This window comes from Brugia malayi (genome assembly GCF_000002995.4).
Source record: "Brugia malayi strain FR3 genome assembly, contig: Bm_v4_ChrX_scaffold_001, whole genome shotgun sequence".
Taxonomy (NCBI): domain Eukaryota; kingdom Metazoa; phylum Nematoda; class Chromadorea; order Rhabditida; family Onchocercidae; genus Brugia; species Brugia malayi.
The window spans coordinates 22,701,753-22,723,022 of record NW_025062479.1 but is presented as its reverse complement, the minus strand read 5'-3'; the positions used below and the strand labels follow the sequence as shown (position 1 = coordinate 22,723,022).

At 21.6% G+C, this 21,270-nt stretch overlaps 2 protein-coding genes across 2 annotated transcripts; both read left to right on the top strand.

The window, feature by feature from the left end:
* Positions 1-9,640: 9,640 nt before the first annotated feature.
* Positions 9,641-16,011, top strand: Bma-mec-2 (Uncharacterized protein; the record flags this gene model as incomplete). Its single annotated transcript, XM_043075811.1, has 11 exons — positions 9,641-9,835; positions 9,999-10,140; positions 11,659-11,762; positions 12,348-12,420; positions 12,531-12,613; positions 13,054-13,154; positions 13,524-13,626; positions 14,073-14,207; positions 14,498-14,616; positions 15,346-15,424; positions 16,003-16,011. The coding sequence occupies 11 exons, from the start codon at positions 9,641-9,643 to the stop codon at positions 16,009-16,011; spliced, it is 1,143 nt and encodes a 380-aa protein (XP_042931745.1).
* Positions 16,012-16,955: 944 nt separating this feature from the next.
* Bm8442 (Uncharacterized protein) lies at positions 16,956-19,266 on the top strand (the record flags this gene model as incomplete). Its single annotated transcript, XM_043075810.1, has 3 exons — positions 16,956-17,087; positions 17,452-17,534; positions 19,131-19,266. 3 exons carry the CDS (start codon positions 16,956-16,958, stop codon positions 19,264-19,266), a joined length of 351 nt encoding a protein of 116 aa, XP_042931744.1.
* Between the last annotated feature and the right edge of the window lie 2,004 nt (positions 19,267-21,270).

Here is a 21,270-nt window from a genome sequence, read left to right as displayed (position 1 = left end):
TTTTTTTTTCTTTTTCTTTTTTGAAAGCACTTATAGTTTCGTTTAAATTCGTTGTTAAAGTTTGGAAAAAGAAAAAAAAAAAGCAAAATGGATTATTTGTTTATTATTTATTATTTTATTAGTATAATTATTTAAATAATTCCAAGCAAAATTTGAAAAAAAAAAATACGAAAACTGATAATGGCATGATATTTTGATTACTTTTACTGATAAAATTCTTTTTTATGGTCTTATTAATCTATGAAATGATAAACAATTTTAAAAAATAAACTATATTTTGACAATTTCTATTCATGAATCTTTTTAACTTTAACTTATTTTAAGTTAGCTTAAATGATAATTACCTTAAAAAAAATAATACTATATTTTGATAACTTCTATTCATGAATGTTTTTAACTTTAACTTATTTTAAGTTAGCTTAAATGAGAATTAGTTTACTAGTAAAAGTGATCGACATTTGCTATTAATTAGTCCATAAAAATTAATATTTATTGTTATTGTCAGAAGAGATATACCTTTTTGCTCATTACTTTTTACTCTATTTCACAAACAACAATTAAACTGTAAACAATTTAAATAAATTAATAAATTTAGCAATATTATAATAATTTTTCAATTTTTGCATATCAAAATTATCACATTTCAATGATAATAAAGCTTTCAATTTTAGTATAAAGCAAAAATTTTCAAATTTTTGTATTAAAATTTCAAACTTTAATCAAAAAAAAAAAAGATAGAAATGCTAAAATAATATTTTTCAACATTATATTTCGTTCATATATCACAGTTCAAATACTCTTTTGAATATTTATTTTTCCGCCATATTTTTTCTTTTCTTTCGTTGTTTTTTTTTTTTTTCTTCGAAAAGTAAAATTAACGATGCTTATAACAACTTTTGTCTTAAAGAATATTTTGCCAAATTATTTTTAAAAAAATTTTTTTCCTCATTAAATCAAACTCTTTCATTACATTACTTTTTTTTTTTTTTTGGTTAATGAGAATTTTTTAAAATTCAAATTTTTTTTTCTTTTTCTTAATGAAATATTTTAGCTATAAAAATTAAAATTTGTTTTATCCAATGAAACAATTCTTCTTTAGCTTCATTTTTATTCCTTGTGAAATAATCCGTAAAAATTTATGCTTAGAAATAATTAATTGCACTAATTAGAAACAAATTAATTTTTTTTGACGGATTTTTGAAAAAGTTAATTTGATTTAATTTTATTTGCATAAATAATTTGCTTAGTCATTGAAGAGATCTGATTTTTGAATTGAATATTTTATTAAATTTCATTATGATTTTAATAAATTTTCCATAAATTTTGGAATATATTCTGTTTATCTAGCAATTATCCCTTTTTATTTCAAAAAAAAAAAAGAAAAAAAAAATTTTACTATTCCAAAATCAAAGCTATAAATTTATTTACCTTTCAATTAAACATAGTAAATTTCATTCCAAATCATTCAGTCACATTTAGAAATTTGTTTGTAAAATTAAAATTGAAATTAGATTTATGAATTATATCAATTTTTTTTATAGTAAATTCATTTCACTTATTTTTTTTGTTTTTGAATTTATATAATTAGCATAAAAAAAAAAGTTAGCAAAAAATTTAGTTCACAACTTTTTTAAGATTAAATTTCGTTTTTTTTTTTTTTTTTCTAAAATATATAAATGATAGATAATTAACATCAAATATCATAAAATTATTGTTGTTTACACTACTAATTAATATGAATCGATGATGAATAAAGTAGGAAGAAAGGGAAAAAAAAAGTGAAAAATTATTTTTACAAAGTTATTTAGCAGCAAAATTTTCATTCTATTTTTTTTTTAATTTTTCAACTTTTTTTTTTTTTTTTTTGAAATTTATAACTTGTAGTTTCAACATGTGATGGAGCTTTTTGGATCACAATTGTTCGTTCGTATACTATTTTCACAAATATTATCATTATTATGGTTGTTAATAGTCCTGAAATACACATTGAACCATTTCGATTTTTTCCAACACCAAAAAATCAAAAAAGTAAGTTAATCGGAAGGATAAATTAATGAAATTTTAATTGAAATATCCAAAAAAAAAAAAAAAAATGAATCAATGAATGAATGAATGAATGATTGATATTTCCGATTATCGATTAAACTTTTACTCATTAATTCATTTCCAATATTATATTATAATGAATGGAAATTTGTAATTTTAGGAAAAAATTAACATGGGTAAAAGTAAATCATAAAAAAAAAAACAATATATTCATAAAAAAGATAGTAATCATTCTTAAGTATAAATCAAAATTTATTAGTAAACAATTTTTTTTAAAAAAAAAAAAAAACTGAAAACTGAAAAAACTGAAATAATAATAGGAAATATTAAATTGACTAAAAAGCAATTAGTTATTTTTTTTTTTTTTTTTTTTGTGCATTTTTCGATATGAAAGCTTAAGGTAATATGGTTTTTGCGCATTTGTCAGCTGGAGTATTTGAACGTTGGTATCGTCGATATGAATTATTACCGAGTAAGTTTTTTTCATCTAAATTTTACCACACATAAAAAATGAAAAATTAACTTTAGCAAATTTTAATTACAAAAAAAAAAAAAAAAAATTAATGAATTTCCTAACTTGAGAAAACAAACAATTTTAGTTTGTAAAAAGTTTAAAAAAATTTTAATTATTATTTAAATTAAAAAAAAAATTAGACATAATTAAAATTACAAAAATTAACACTATTAATATTTAAGAAATACTTAATATTATCCTCTTTTTTTTCCAAAAAAAGGATTAAATGATAACAACTGATAACTGTATGAGAAATACTTTATCATAGAAAAATTTGTACTAAAATAACTTATCCAAAATTTAGAGGTAATATAAATAGTAGTCGTTTGTGATTATTATTTCATTCTCCCCACTGAATTCTAATGTCAAAATGATGTTTGTTGATGAATGCTATTGCAATATCACTGATTACTATATGATTGACATTTTTCATTATTTTTTTTCCTTCTCATTTCTCTGAAAAATTTGAAATTCAAATTTTTAGCACTGATACAATTTGTATTTGATAATAATACTTTTTGAAAAAGTAAAGTAATCATTCGGTACAGTGAAATATTTTTACTTGAAAAATGATTTAAATTAAAATTGATCGAATTATTTAATACATTTTATAAATTTTATTGATTAAATTTATTGATGCACTCAACGATAGTTGCAGAAATATTAAGTTAGAATATTTTAACTTATGTTTCTCATATTTTAATATATATGAGAAATGAAAATTTAAATGAAAAGATTTTAAATAATTTGAATTTTTTTTTTTTAACCTTGAAAATTAATTTGTAAAATAAAAATTTGATCATTTGATTTTTTTTCAAATTTTTTTCATTTCAAATCTTATATTCTTAATTTTAATTTTAATTGTATTAAACAAAATTCATAAACACATAAACAATAATAAATTTTCAATTATTCTCAATGTATTTTTACTTTCTAAAAATTAATTTATTATTTTATTGCCTTCAAATATTTATGAATTAATGCTGTGATGATTGCAATGCAATAATACTTGAAGTGTATAATAATTATATAAATGTGATAATTTCATTTACATTTCATTCGCTTTCAAATTGATTTAATTACACTCAACGCACCATTTAAAATTCATTTCAGTGCTTTTCTAATTGAATAACCAATCAAAATATTCATTATCATACTTTACTATATTCATTTTTCCGATTATACAATTTCCGTTTTTCCGAAACATTTCTATTTTAAACTGTCATTGTTATCACCACTGTAGTGATAATAGCAGTGATAACTGATAATAATGAATGAATGGTTTTTACCTATTCAAAAATGATTACTCAAAAATGTAAATAACACTTCAAATTATAGCACTATTGGGAATAATTAATAATAATAGCAGTAGTGATAATAACAATGATAATAAAATTAATTTTTAACAATAGTGATAATAACAATAAACAACAATAAATGATAATAATAATGAATAGTTTTATTTAATTTTTGCTTATTCAGAAATGTAAATATTGTTGAATTATTAAATGCATAAATATTTCTTAAACTGACAAATATTCGCTATCTTATTTCTATAAAATAAAGAAAAGATGAATTATTAATTAAATTATATGATAAATTTATTTATTTCTTTTTCAAAACAAACAAACAAACAAAAACAAAAGATTGAAGGCATTCCTTTTTTTTTTTTTTTTTTTTTGAAATAAATGAATTAAATTTACTAGTAGTAAAATATTTGAAATGATTAAGCATAGTAAAAGTAATTTCAATTTCACCAAGCAAAATGCCATCCTATTAGTTTGTGTTATTGACCAAAAGCCAATAATTCAATGATTATTTGGCGACTTCATTTTGCATCAAAATAGCTTTATGCCAAATATACTTTCTTGCCTGGTTCCATCCTTTTCTTTTTTTTTTCCTTTCTTTCTTTTTTATTGATTTCTTTGTTTTCATTTCTCTCAGATTCCACTTTCATCCATTTTTACATTTTTTTTTTTTTTTTTTTTTTAAACAATGTGAAAAATTTTTTTTTTTTGCTAACAAATCTTATCGTTAATCTTCCTCTCAATGCTTTCTGAAATTGATTATTTTTACTCAATTTAGTGTGAGAATTTAAGTTTTATTAATGCATAACAATAAGTGCATTTGAGAAATTTTGAAGTTAGTAAGAAAGTAAAAAGTAAGTGTTTATTATATTGATGATAGCATGATTAATGAGATTGTTAGGGAAAAATTAGGTATGATTAGCAGTATATGAATGTGATTATTTGATAATAAAAATAATACATTCAATAATTTGATATTTTTTTTTTTTGCATGTTTTTTAAATTAAATTCTTTTTTAACAATTCAAATATTTAATTAATTAATTTTATTTACAGCTAGCTATAGATGGATTAAATTAACATATCAAATAAACTGATAAATAAAATATTGATTTTTTTATCGATAAAATAAATCAATAAATTTTCTTTTTTTTTCTTAATACTATATTGAATTTTGAAAAATATTTGAATTCTTTTTTTTTTTTTTTTAATACTACTAAATTATTTATATAATTCACTGCAGTGCAAGAAATGAAATAGCACAAAAATATTTGATTGCATTAATTTATCTAAATTTGATATGTCTTTCTAATAGGTTAGCATCCTCTTAAAGTAAATAATTTAGAATGTTTACTGCTTATGAGAATTTAAATTACAAAGCAATCAGAAATTTGAGAAAAGCTTATTCTATCCATTTGTTAGCATTTATAAAAAAAAAAAAAAACTTTTTTTTTTTTTCGCCTATTATTGAAGTTTTTGAATGCTAAATAATCATAAAATTTATGCATTTGAAAGATTATAAATTTAAAAATTTTTTTTTTTTTTTGCAATATTTCCTTTTAAACTCTGAAATAGACATACATTTGAAGTGAATAAATGATCAAATTAGAATTTAAAATTGAATTTTTCCATGGATAATTTGAACTATTGTTACAAAAATAAAAAAGTAAAAAGGACAAAGATAAGAATTTGAATTAAAATTTTAGTTCGTCTTTATTCTTCTTTTTTCAGCACACATAAAAATTGTGACATCAATGCAACAAACGAAATTATTAGCTTTTATTTATCCTAAATAAGAGTTATTTATGATTGAAATAATAACAATGAATAAAATTAATGCATTGAAATAAATTAAAATTTAATTTCATCACTTGATGAAATCATTGTGATAAGACGGATAAATGTAAATATTTGTTGTAATGTTAAATTTTAATACAAATTTGCTAGAATTTAGCTTTTTTTTTTAATTTTTTTTTTAGAATTAAGTTTTTTTTCTTATTTTTTTTTTCAGGAATATTTTTATGAAACGCTACTAGTACTATTACTACTACTACTACTACTTGCTACATTTTACTGATTTCTTTTTCGTTTTTTTTTTCTCTTTTTTGTTGACGATTAAAATAAACCATATTAAGTGAGAAATACATACTGTCTTTTGGGAGAAATACTCAAAGGAAATAATGAAGTGGAAAAGAAATAGCTAAAAGTTTGAAAAAAGAAACCGAGGAAAAAAAAAGAAAAAAAAAGACCAAATAATTTTAACTGGTTTTTGGCAAAAATTTTTTTGAAATTATATAATGCAAGAATTTAAAAAAAAAAAAAAAAAGAAGAGAAGAGCATAAAAATTTATGAATGAAAATTAGTGAAATAATAAAATGTTTGTCATCGTTGGACATTGATTAACTTTTTCAGAAAAGTAAACAAACTATGCATGAATATTAATCATTAATTGTTGACAAAATGTTACAGCAACAGAAGCAGTTAAGTACAAGAAAAGGACGAAAGGCGGAAAATAAATATATCTAAGGCGGAAAAAGTCAAAAAAAAAAAAAAAAAAAAGGAAAGGAAAAGGAAAAAAAAAAAAGGAAACACTTCATATCGCTTTAATGAACTAAAAAAGCGCTTAAAGTTTTTCAAAAAAAAAAAAAAAGGCTAACGCAAAGAGACAAAATTTTAATGCTACCATTTATCGGATCTATCACAAGCAATTGCTGTTCCATATTAACTCAACGAGAAAAATTTCAAGAAGATTTGGAGGGTGGAATATTGACGATTGTTGGTTTAACAATGCCAAACAAAAGACAAATGTCAAAAGCGCCCAATGATAATGATCATTTGCGCTCATTCGTTGTTGATGATTGTGATAATGATGATAATGATGATGATGATGGCATTAATAACATTGATAGCAATATCACCCAATCAACTGACGATAACACTCAAAAAATTTTAACACGAAGCACGGAATCATTATATCCGTTCGGTACCGGAAATCAACAATCAACAACAATGCGACGTCTGTCGCATAATCTTAACAACGAACGACGTCGATCTTTGCTATGGATACGACCAACGACAGAAGAAATAATAGCCAGAGCAAGTCATCGTATCGCAGAAGAATCGAAATTACATCATCGTGAACAATTTAATTCTACTAGAGGTCTGTCTGTCTCTAATTAATCTATCAAATTTGTCAACGACAAATTTTTGTCATCTTTTCCTCTATTTTAAATTAACTTAATCATTATATTGCTTAGCTCTCAGTCTAATAAGATCTTAAGATGATTCATCCTTTTTAAAATTTAATATCCTTCACTAATTATTCCACTCATTTTGGTTAGTTTAATTCAATTTCAATCTCTATGCTTGCTGCTATTTTTATTCCTTTTCTCATCGTTTTTTTTTTTCTCTTTTAACAGTGAAAAATAAAATCAATCACTGAATGCAATGCTTAAATTTTCTCTTATTTCATTAGCTAAAGGAAAACAATTTTACGATGTTAGCAAAATCGATAACAATTAAATTTTATTAAATAAAATTTATCAAAAGAAAATAAACCAGTTTCATCGTCTTTACAATTTTTTTTTTTTTGCATTACAAATCCATTTCTTCTTTTTTTTTTCCTAGATTTCTCAAATTTACATATTAGTTAATGTTCAGATAAACATTTTAGAAAATATAATATTTGCAAATTAAAGTTTTTTTTTTTTCTCCTAGTCATAAACAAATTTTACTATAAAATTTGTATTTACTATGTTATTGTCAAGTTGTGTAATTTTGAATTTTTTATTCCAGTAGACAATATCAACGTTTATGAAATTAGATATGGTATTAATTATTTGATACAAAAGTAATTTTATACAAATTATTTCGTTTATCCAAAATTCAATAAAAAATTAATAATTTTTTTGTCACAAAAAAATCAAATCTTGTTTTTTGAATTAAATTTAAATTTTATATTAGAAATGATTGAATTAACAATGTATGATTACTTTGTAATTATATATCTTATATATTTGATCTTTATACAAACTATTAAAAATTTATAAATTTTTGTCACAAAAATTCAAATATCAATTTTTGAATTAAATGTAAATTTTATAAAATATATGAATTTTTATAAGATAAAATATATTAGAAATAATTGAATTAACAATGTTTGATTACTTTGTAATTATTGGTTTTTCTTTTTCTTACTTTCATTGATTTTTAGTTATTTCATATGCTTACATAAATCATTGTTTGACAATATAGCTTTCAACAAAATTTTCCCTTTTTCATTACCATATGAAAGCATTTCACTTTTTTCTTCTTTCCTTTTTGCTATTCTTTAAATTTTAATTATTTTGAATTCATAAATTTTTCCTTTCATTCTCATGTTTTTCTTTTTTTTTTCCTTTTTTTTTTGTTACTATGAAAAGGATAATTTTATATAAATGATAAAAAATGCTATAAAATTAATTTTTAAAAAAAAGAAAGAAGAGAACTAGTAAATAATAGCATGTTTTAATAAATAGTATCATGAACAAATATTATAAACAAACAAATAAATAATGTTATAAATATTTCTTCTTTTCTTTTTTTTTGTTTTTGGAAAGAGAATGAAAAGTGGAAATAAGTATCATTATTAATAACAAACAAAAAAAAAAAAAAATTAATTAACTTTAGCCATGCACCTAGCCTACCTTATAATTACTTTATACTTACTCTAACTTTACTTCTTAAAGGACGATAACAATATTATAAGAAAGATATTTACAATTATATTTCTATGAATAATATATAACGTATAACAACAATAATAGTAATAATCGTGTAATTTCTTATAATTATAGTTGTAATGAGAGCAAAATGAATAATGAAAGACCTTTCAGTTATTTATTACATAATAATTATTCTTCTTTTAATTAATATACATATTTTTAAACTTTAATTAAAATTTTACAAATAAAAAATTCATCTTTTTTCTTAAAAAAAAAACGAGTTCAAAATTCGAAAATATAAAATGGAATGCATTTTAAAAAAAAAAAAAAAAAATGGTTAAATGTCATGTTTTGAAAGATGATATTAGCTATTCTTGGAGAGAAATGTAAAAATGATAGCAATAATGCATGCTATAATGGTACTTACTGCATGCTATAGTTATGTGTTTTTGAAGATTGAATTAAAAATTGAATTGAAAATTGTGAATGTTTAAAAATTTTCCAATATTATAATGAAAAAAAAAAAATATGTGAGACAAATACTAAGACAATATGAAAATATATGAACCAATTGTAAAAGATAATATTTCTTTTTTACTTTATTTTCTTTTTTGTTTCATTTTTTCTTTAACAATCTTTAAATCATTCAGGCGGCATTGTGACATCTTTTCTTAGCTTCATCTCTTTTATTCCTCCTTCTTTTAAATAGCGTAAAAATTTAAGTCTTTTCTTCTTTTTTTTTTTGCTTAAGCGGATGTAGAATAAACTTTCTCTCATGCATTTTAAATAAATGCAACCATCTCTATGCTAACTTTCTAATATTTTAAACTACTTGCTCATTTTTATACATTTATACCTATATTTTGAATCGTTTTAGTCTGATCAATTTGTATTTTACAATTTGTAAATTTTAATAATTATTAGTTTTTTTTTTTCTTTTTATTTTTTTATTAAAGTTTAATCGTGAAAATGACTTTTCCTTAATTTGAATGATTTAAGAAAAGTTTTTGAATATTTCTTTCGTTAGTAACATATCCGTATTAATTTTGTCTCATTGAATATTTGTCAACAATGTCAACATCTAAACATGAATTCATATTATCATCATCATCATCATCGATGAATCCTACCAATAGTCATTTCATTGATGAAAGAAGTCAATCATTTACTTCACTCAATATCAAAGATGATCTTCCATTAAGTGATGATAGTAGTGATGAGGCAGAAAAATCTGTTATGGAAAGAGTTGATAATCTGATCGAACAGGTATAACATAAATTAGTTTATAGAATTTATTTCCTAGCACTAAATAAATCTTTTTTTCAGATATGTGAAACTTTTTTTTTTTTTGAAATAATACTATAATTTTAATGAAATGAAAATAGTGATCTCTATTTTACTTTATTTTCTCTCGTATTTCCTTCTTTAGTTACCAAAAAGTCCATCAATTCTCGCGAAAAAGAATCGAATGTCTACTGTAAATGGTTTGAACTATGATCAATCATGTACAAATGTAGTTAAATTTGACACAAATGTGAAACAACAAGCTGAAATTGAGGCAAAATGCAATCGTAAGCTAATATTAGAATCTTTCAATCATTTCATACATTTAATACAATCACAGTTATAAAAAAATTTTTTCGTCGAGAATTATGGTTGTTTCAAAAATCAATCAATATTGCTATTCTTTAGCATTGCTTGAAATAAAATCAATCAATATTGCTATTCTTTAGCATTGCTTGAAATAAAATCAATCAATATTGCTATTCTTTAGCATTGCTTGAAACAAAACCAATCAATATTGCTATTCTTTAGCATTGCTTGGAACAAAATCAATCAATATTGCTATTCTTTAGCATTGCTTGAAATAAAATCAATCAATATTGCTATTCTTTAGCATTGCTTGGAATAAAATCAATCAATATTGCTATTCTTTAGCATTGCTTGAAACAAAATCAATCAATATTGCTATTCTTTAGCATTGCTTGAGACAAAATCAATCAATATTGTCATCCTTTAACGTTTCATCTTACTTGAGAAATCAAGTTAGAAATTTTTCTAAAATTTGGACTGCAAGTTACTTTTGCAGAAATTCTCAAATGCTCATAAAATTTATTAGGCTTTTTTCAAGCATATAATTTTATATGCATGAAACAATCTTTAATAACTGAATAATTTCAGTAATGAATTCTTATTGTTCAATATTTCTCTTAAATTGCAGTTTGACTTCCCATACCTACTTTTTTTTTTTATGGAACAAGTAAGAATAAAGTTGACAGAATAAAGTTGGTTTTTTTTCATTTTGAGTATGAAATTTTTGCTATACAAAATCATTCTTAATTACAATTTATTTACTAATTGTTAATGCATATGCCAAAAATGAATATTGATAAAACTGCGCCCATTATCAGTTTATCAGTTAGGAAACAAAGTTGCACCATTTGTCAGATGGAATTAATAGGAAAATATTTTCCAATAAAATATTATTAAGTTGAGGAAGAGTCAATTATAATATAATATTAACAGTGATTTTATTTAAATTATATTAATTTTTTTTTAATACATTTTTAACGGAGATTAAGAGAATTGACAATAAATCAGTAATAAAATTTAAGTAAAAATGAACTTAAAATTATGGAAATTAAAAAAAAAAAAAATTATTATTTATTCTAAAGCAAGAAAGAAATGAGAAATATGATTATTGCCACAGTTAAAACTATTTTATTTTATTATATTATAATAATTTTCATTTTCTCCTTTTTTCCTTTTCTATCTCTGCCAACATATAAGCTACTTGTGCTAATTAATGAAATATAAGAATAAATATAAATCTAACTATAAATGTAAATAAAAATATAAGTATGACGATAAATATGTAAATATAAGTATAAATATAAATACAAATATAAATATAAAATATAAAGTCTATATATTCATAAATGCATCTTTTTTGATTCATTTATTTATTAAAGGTAAGCAAAATTTTCACACACATTTATTTACAAACTTCAGTCTTTAAATTTTAATCAAAATTTCATATATTTTTCACATATATTTCATATATTCATACTTCTTACTTTTTATTTCAGCTAATATACAAAGTGAATTAGGCTTTTGTGGTTGGATTCTAACGATATTATCTTATATATTGATCTTTTTCACATTACCAATTTCAGTATGTATGTGCGTCAAAGTAAGTTAATTATTTTTTTCACTTCGATAAGTTAATTATTTCACTAATGTCATTATTTCCAATAATTATTAGTAATCATTTTTGAATTAAAGTATTTGAATGTCAAATTCATTTATTAAATATCTGATCATTTCGATGTGTAAACAACTTATCGCTTATTTTAAAGCTTCAAAAAAAAAATACAAAAATACAAAAAATAAACACAAAGAAAAAAAAGGAAAACAATATGAGACTTAATGATCTAACAAATTTTGCCAAAAAAGTCTGATCTTAATATGTAACTTTAATCATTTCATATTGATTTACTAGCAGATAATATTAATAAAAAGTAAAAAAAAATTAATTAAATATAAAATTAATTAAAAAATTATACATTCTAAAATCTTTGCCACAATTTAATTTCGTCTTTTTTTTATGCAAAAAAAAAAAAAAGAAAAAACTAAACATGAAAAGTGTTATAAAAGCAATCAATATGTATAAACTTTGATAAAAAGATAAAAGAGATCAATGAGATAAGAAAGTACGTTCGTTATCATTTATCATTCATTCTGGTTATCATTGTGTTTGTTAAAATATTTATTTTAGGTTGTACAAGAATATGAAAGGGTCGTGGTATTTCGATTAGGTCGTTTAATGCCTGGTGGCGCAAAAGGCCCTGGTATACTGCTCAATTAATTTTTTTTTTTTTTTTAACCACCTTTAAATATATGATAATTTAATTTCTTAAATTATAAAAATTTACTAATTTATTATAAAATCAATATTTAGGCATATTTTTTGTTGTGCCATGCATAGATACATATCGTAAAGTTGATTTACGTGTGATCTCATTCGAAGTGCCTCCTCAAGAGGTAACATTCAGATATTCATTTTTGATTAAATTATCACCTCCTTTTTTCACTTTCATATTTTATTTTATTTTATCATAATTAAAAACAATGTATTAAAGTATGTCACATTTGCATTGAATTATCACCAAGGTAAATTTCATATACAAATATTTAAATGAAAAAATATTTACTTGTTTTTTTTTTTTTTTTTTTTTTTTTTTTTTCACTAATTTCTTTTTATCTACTTAATAGTAGTTTAATTTATCATTTTTATAAGCAATTTTGTTCAACTTTTTCATTCATCAAAACTTTATCATTTTTTATCAAATACTAATCAATACTATCGTAAGCTAAGTGAAACTTTTGACAACCTATCATTGTATATTACATATATGTTTAAACTACTTTTCTATTTTTTTTTTTTAAAAAATTTTAAAATTGAGAAAATTGGCTGATTTCAGATTCTTTCTAAAGATTCGGTAACTGTAGCTGTAGATGCAGTTGTTTATTTTCGAATATCAAATGCTACTGTATCAGTTACTAATGTTGAAGATGCTGCGAGGTTTTTTTTTTTTTTTAGTATTAAAATGTTTTGTTTTAAATTTTCTTTTAAAATACGAATTGCAAATGAACAAATAAAATTATTTCGTTAATGAGAAATAAGTTTAGAGTTAAAATTTTTCATTTTTACTAGATAATCAAATGATAATTTAAAAAATCCAATTTCAGTCCTTCTTTTTCTCTCTTATTTCTTTTTCATTGTCTTAAGTTATAAAAGTAAACATATTTTATACATTTATGAAAAATAATTATAAATATTTCAATGATATTTATTCTTAGATACTGAAATGCTTTAATTTATATTCAATGTGATAACATATGAGATAATTGATAGCGAAATTTAATTAACACAAATTTTTATAAAATTTAGATCAACAAAACTACTCGCACAAACAACATTAAGGAATATTCTTGGAACAAAAACTTTAACCGAAATGCTTTCTGATCGAGAAGCTATTTCGTTGCAAATGCAAGTATGTTTGGCTTAATTCTTTAAAAATAATTTCATTTAATAAAGTAATAAATTCAATGAATAGTAGTAAAAATTTCATTTTTGTTCATTCCTTAAACTAAATGAATTTTAACATTTTCTCAAATAATATTTATTATATTTATTTGTTATGATTTGGATAATTACTTATTACAATATTGCAACATATGTAATTAATGTAAATAAATATGGAAGCAAATTTTAAGACAATTAAAATAATATGATTTGAAAGTAAATTTTCGGGTAATTTAAATAGTATTAGTTGAAAGTAAATTTTCAGATAATTAAAATAATATGAATTGAAAGTAAATTTTCGGGTAATTTAGATAATATTAAATAAAAGTAAATTTTTAGATGATTAAATTAATATGATTTTAAAGTAAATTTTCGGGTAATTTAAATAATATTAAATAGAAGCAAAATTTTCAGATAACACTTGATGAAGCTACAGAACCATGGGGAGTAAAAGTAGAAAGAGTAGAAGTAAAAGATGTTCGACTTCCAATTCAACTTCAACGTGCTATGGCTGCAGAAGCTGAAGCTGCACGTGAAGCTCGAGCTAAGGTTATTTTTTTAAATTATTTGTTGAACTTATAATTTTTCTCGAAAAGTTCATTAATTAACATTAAACCAGCTTAACTGTAACTATAATTAAATAAATAAAATGAATTAATTACTTTTAATAACTAATATCTTTTAAAATTAATTACCATTTTTAAGGATTAAATAAATAATCGAAGTTTTAAATTGATTTGCAAAAAAAACCTAATAGTTTCCACAGAGATTTGAAAAAGGGAAAAGTATTAATTCAATTCATATTTCATTTTTTTTTTTTTCTTCACTTAAAATTTTAGGTAATTGTTGCGGAAGGTGAACAGAAGGCATCACGTGCTCTTAAAGAAGCCGCTGAAGTAATTGCTGAATCACCATCTGCGCTACAGCTACGATATTTGCAAACTTTAAACTCAATAAGGTTAACCTTATATTGACCTTATATTACTTCAAAATTTCTCGAGTAAATGCAAAAAAAATGGACTGAAATTTCTCGAGTAAATGCAAAAAAAATGGACTGAAATTTCTCGAGTAAATACAAAATAAATGGACTGAAATTTCTCGAGTAAATACAAAAAAATGGACTGAAATTTCTCGAGTAAATGCAAAAAAAAAAAAAGAACAAAATAAATTAATCTTAGACATATTATTTACTACAAAATAATAAATATAGATAGGTAGATTAATATAAAATATATAGATATATTTATAAGCAAAAAAAAAAAAAACAAATAAGCATATTAGATCATTTGTTTTTGATCTTATTAATTTGTAATTTTATTATCAATAGCCATTAATTTGATCTCTTTGGTAAATATCAGATTTCTTGATTTAACCAACAAAAAAGAGATAGTTATAAGGGATAATGATGACATTTAAAATATTGAGTATTACGAGAAAGAAATTTTAAAGATTAAACAAATTTCATCTCACAGAAAAAGTTTAGTTTTACAAGTATAACCTTCTTTTTATCAAAGATTAAAACTGATATTTGAAGAAAGAATTGAAATTCTATTTGGAATAATTGAAATTGTAATAAAAATACTAAATAAATATTTAAAAAAAGTTGTACGATTAAGTTCTATAATATATGAAATTACTTCAAATAATATCAAATATATCTCAATTCATTAAAATTTTTTTTTTTAAGCGCGGAGAAAAATTCGACAATAATCTTTCCACTTCCCATTGATTTATTGTCATCATTTTTTCATCGTGCTACTCCTAAGGTGTAAGACTATGTTTTAATTTAAATTTAATTTCAATGTTTCAAAAAAAAAAAAAAAAGAAAAAAGAAAGAAAGAAACAATAGATTAAATTTTTTAGTTTATTAATTTCCAATAGATTAAATTTTTTTTAGCTTATTAATAAATATCAACAAAATAATTTTGTAGATGATATTAGAGAATGTTATACTCTTCAATAAATATTCGTTTTATTTTTTTTTTTCACTATTTCATTTAAAAATCATTTAATTAGTTGATTTAATCAATATGAGATTTTTTTTTTACTATGCTAATAAAAAAATTACAAAAATATGAAATTAGATGTGAATTAATTCATTTAGAATATAATACAATAAATACATATAAATTACAAATATAGAAAAATGTTAAAATTTTAAGTTAAATAGTAAACTAATTAACTTATTACAACAAAATTATGCACTTTTATCAAATGATTGAAAAGTTTGATATTATTGAGAGATAAAAAATCAAAATATAATCACTACAATTAATCCAATAAAATTTATTATTTTATAAATACAGGCGGAAAATTGAAATTTTGATTGAAATTTCATTTTCAGAATGACTAAAACACACTCAAGCTGACACTATCGCTACTATCAGAATGGAACAATTTCCTTCCTTTTTATTATTTTTTTTTTCCCAATGTTGTTATGTTGTAGTAATAATGTTCTCCTTTTTTTTTTTTCTATTTTATTTATTTATTTTTTGTTTATTTGTTTGTTTATCTTTTGCACAAAAATATTTTTTATTGCTAGAAAAGCTTTTAAAATATTAAAATATGAATAATTGTATTCAATTATTTCAATTTATTATGATTAAATTTTATTTGCATGTGCACTAAAAAAAAGTAAATTAGGAATAAATTTTTTTTTTTATCATTTTCAAATTTATTTACACATATTCTTTCTGTTTTTTATTTTATATTTTCTAATGCTAATTTAGCTTATCATTTTTGTTTGCAGAAAAAAAAAATGTTTAAGTTAAATTTGATAAACTGATAATACTATTTGTTAAAATTATAATAAATGAAATTTTGGAGAATATTTCGTTTTTTTTTTTTTCTACTCTTTGGCATTTTTTTTTTCTTTTTTCCTCTCTTTCTGTATTTGTAAAAGAATTTATTTAATTTTTTGATCAAATTAAATTATCAATTACAGCAGATGGCTTCAAATGGCAATTTTTCCACTTTGCTTATAAAGCGCAATTGACGTTTTTATTTTTCAACAAATATTCATTGTTGCTTTTTGTGCTTTTATTAAAATGCAAATTTTGTCACATAAAACAGTAATAATAATTTTAATTCATTAATTATATTAAATTATTTTAAGAGTTAAAGAAAATTATTTTAAGACTTTTCATTTGATTATTTCACTTATCACTTGATTTCTCCCTATTCTTACTGGTTTTCCGGAAGATCAATCTAAATCACATAGTATGAATTCGGATTCAGAGCAGAAATTCCGGCCCAATTTCGCCGTATACGTCCGTGTTGCATGCACAAGTATCCGGAATGGGTGCAAGAAATATTTCGAGATTCAAGCAATCACAATATCAAAATCGATCATGCAAACAGCACTGCACGACAAAATGCAACACCGAGCAAAAGTTCCAGCAGCAGCTTATCACATTATCATCGCCAAAGGTCAGTGATATTCATGTATTCCTCTTGCATTAATTTATTTTACTTTCATATTTTGATTTAAATTATGAAAATTAAATTAATTTTGCAACAGTGCAAATTTATGCTTTCTGGCAGTAAAAATTTTTGATATTTTTGGTTGAAAGGAAGCTAAAATATTTTCCGGAAAATGGAAAATTACCAATCCTTTATTTTAGCCAAAAGAGTGGAAATTAAATTTAGTCATATTAAAGAGATGCATAATTATTTCCGTTCTTTTATATTCACTAGGTATTTTGTTCTTTTTTTTTTAATAATTAATTCTAGCTTTTATTTCAACTCTGATCATCTTTTACTTGGATTAATTCAAATTTAAATTACATTTCAGAACTCTCGACGTATCATCGAGAATAGAAACGTCACAAACAGCAACAGTGAAAGTTGGAGCAAGATTAAGCCAAATAAAACTGGGTAAGTAGAACTTTGCATATCTTAATTTTACATATAATAAATGAGACTAATAATACTAACAAATTAATTGAATTATTAAAATACATATTTAATTAGCTATAATTTAGTTGGTCAAAAATATTTTCGATAAATTATTTTAGATGAAGTATTCATCAAATTCACTTCCACTGCTACTTTAATTTGATCAGATATTCTGAATGTAAAAACAGGAAATCAAACAAATGAATGAATCGATGCGAAATGAGCAATGAAATATTCCGCCACTTTCATTTCTTAAGGAAACGATCATCAATGAAGCGATAATTTACTGGAAAAGCGCAAAAGTTAGCAAATAGAAGGACAGATGCGAAGATCTGCTTGAATTACCATTGGAAACGACAACGATGTGACATTAAAGTAATATACGAAGTTAAAGTGAACTTACATCCTACTTATCAAATGATGGTATAAGCGTAATTACACGTATAAGCGTAGTTACACGTGATATATTTACTTCATCATCTAAGTGATTCATCCATCAATTGAAGCTACGAAGATGCGACACAATGGATAAATTTAAATTTATAACTCATCACGGAGAAGATTATTCTTCTGAATTAAATGATCAAGGGACTAGCAAAAATTTCAATAAAAATGTCACATTTGTTTGATTATGTGACAATGATTGAAATTGAATGATGAATAAACTGCACAAACCATCAATTAACACTAACAAATGATTATGATAAATGATAAAGAATGAAAATTGCGACAAATTGCGCAGTAAACAAAATATTTGTTAACATGGATAATAAATATTTCAAAGTACTACTAGGAATTGGAAATATATGAAACTGATAAAGTGATAATGATAAGTGCTACGAGTTATTTGTTTACTACTTCAACGCTATCACCAGAAAAGCTCCAAGTGTTTCTGGAATCAAATGATAATTATGTTAATTTGATCGAGAAAAATTCAAGGAGCTAATTTAAAGCGACAAATCAATTATGATAATATAAATTTTGATAATTCAAATAAAAACAAGAAAAATGTATTTCTTGAACAAAGAATGAATATAAATTGAAAAAGAGAATAATTTTTATGTTAAATGATAAAAATAAATCGTTTTCTAATTTTATGCTGAAAATTTCTAAATTTTTTTCAAACTATTAATAATTATCTTATAAATTCTAATCTTTGAGTGATTATAAAGAATTACTGAGAAACTTCAAAAATATCATTTTGAATATTTCTTGAAAAAAAAAAAAAATGAAATAACTCTTAGAAAAGAGATATTTCATTTTTTAAATGCTAAAAAATATTTCATTAATTCAACTCTATCAGAAGATTTGAAATTAATTTTTTTTTTCTCAGAAATTTATTATTAAAATTATTTTGATTAGTTCCGCATATTATTTCTACCGAATTTATAATTTAATTATTTTTAACAAATATTTCACTATCGATTTCTTTTGTTTTTTTCAGAAAATTGGAAGAAAAAAAAGGAAGCGAAACTATTAAAACTTTTTATAATTTTTTATTAAAAAAAAAAAAAAAAATGATTGAATTTTTTTGAAATTTAATAATTTCACATAAATTTGAATTATTAATTTCAGCTTAGAACGTTTCCTTCTGGAACGAGAATTTTCGGAAAGTAATACTACACGGGCATTATGTGGCTCATCATGGGCTTGTTCTACTTCTGATAATCTATCAACAAGTACTTCTTGCCTGATCGATGATCAACAATAACGATCAACAATATTTGTTGTTTATTGTTTTGTTTGTCAATAAAAATGACTAAAAATTATTTACTGTGTCTTTTTTTTTTTCTTTAATTACTTGAATAATTAATGATCGATTATGTTTTATCTACTTTAACATATCAATTGTTAAAGCTTTTTCTCTCAAATTTGCACAATATTGTTTGAGTAAACAAAAACAACAAAAAAAAAAAAAAAAAAAAGGAGAGTAAAAAAAAATAACTAAACAACTTATTGTGAAAATAAATTATTTTTTTCAAAATTGAAAATTAAAAAAAAAAAGGTATTTAATTGTTTATTTGTATTCATTAAGTTCTATAATTAATGCAAAATAAACTCTCCAATGTGAAATTTTCATAGCAAAATTTTATCAAATGTAAATTGCATCAGAATAATTGGAATAAATTAATAATTAATTTTTATTTTTGTTTTTTTTTCTAACTTTTAAGCAAAGCATATGCAATATTATTTTGATTAAAATAAATTCTATGCTTTATTTGTGCATCAAACAAATGCACATTTATCAATAATTTTTAAAATATACTTTTTTCATTCAAAAAAAAAATAAATATTTCTTTTAAAGTAATAAATAAATAAACAAATAGTTGAAATAAATCACATTTTTTTCAAGAAAAAAAAAAATGACTTTAAAAATAGGAAAAGCACCACATAATTTACATATTATGAATTTGTTGTATTAAATTAATATTACTTAATGGAATTTCTTCCGCTTCATTTGAATACCATTTAAATTTTAAAATTTACTCAAATCAAATCAAATTAAATTAAAAGTATGCATGCATCAATGAGCACTTCAAAACCATTTCTAAATCAACAATTTCATTTCATTTCATATTATAGTATAGTTATTAAATGCATTTAATAAATAAAACTGGTTGAATTTAATTTATTCAATGCTCATTTAATCCAATAATACTTCCATTTCATATTCCAGTTAATTTATAATAATAAATAATCTAACTTTTATTTCCTCTCAATTTTCTTAAATTTAAATTCAAATTTACTATATTTTTTTTTTTGTTATTTCAGTTAATGCATATATAAATAATTTATTTCACATCAAATTCAATTTATTTATTTATTTTTTTACTAGTTTTTTTACCAAAATTTGCTTTATTTTTATTAAAATTTTATTGTTTTCTTTCTTCAATAATGTTGCGCACAGTTTGCTTAATTAATTAATATTATAACATAATAAAAATTTTTAATTGTTTAATTTAATAAAAATTAATTTACTAAAATTTACTGCAATCTGATTTTTGAATTGCATCAAATTTTTATTGCTTCTTGTGAAATGATATGATGAAAAAAACGAAATATTTGTTTTCATCAGTAGTTTTATGCGCATATATCTGTAATTTAGCTTATTGCGCATTATTAAAATTCAAAATTATTTTAATTCTGTAATTTTATAATATTTAATAAACAAATATCTAAATTAGTAATTAAATTAGTGAAACAAATATTTAAATTAGTAATTAAATTAGTAAAACAAAAATTTAAATTAGTGATTAAATTAGTAAGACAAATATATAAATTAGTGATTAAATTAGTAAAACAAATATTTTAATCAGCAATTAAATTAGTAAAACAAATATTTAAATTTAATCACTAATTTATTAATCACTAATTAATCAAATTACTAAAACAAATATCTAAATTAGTGATTAAATTGGTAAAACAAATATATAAATTAATAATACAAATATTTAAATTAGTAATTAAATTAATAAAGCAAATATTTAAATTAGTAAAAAAAAAATAAGACAAATTCGTTTTAACTAATAGCTTATCTTATTGACAAAAAAGGAAAATATTTGCTAATTTAAAGGAAAAAAAAGAAAGGAAAGAAGGAAATATTATGCAGAAAAATTTTACTGCCAAAATATTTTTCGTTTTTTTTTATTTTATTTTATTTACTTATTTTCTTCATATAATTATTGTGGAAAAAAAAGAAAATTTTTTATTTTAT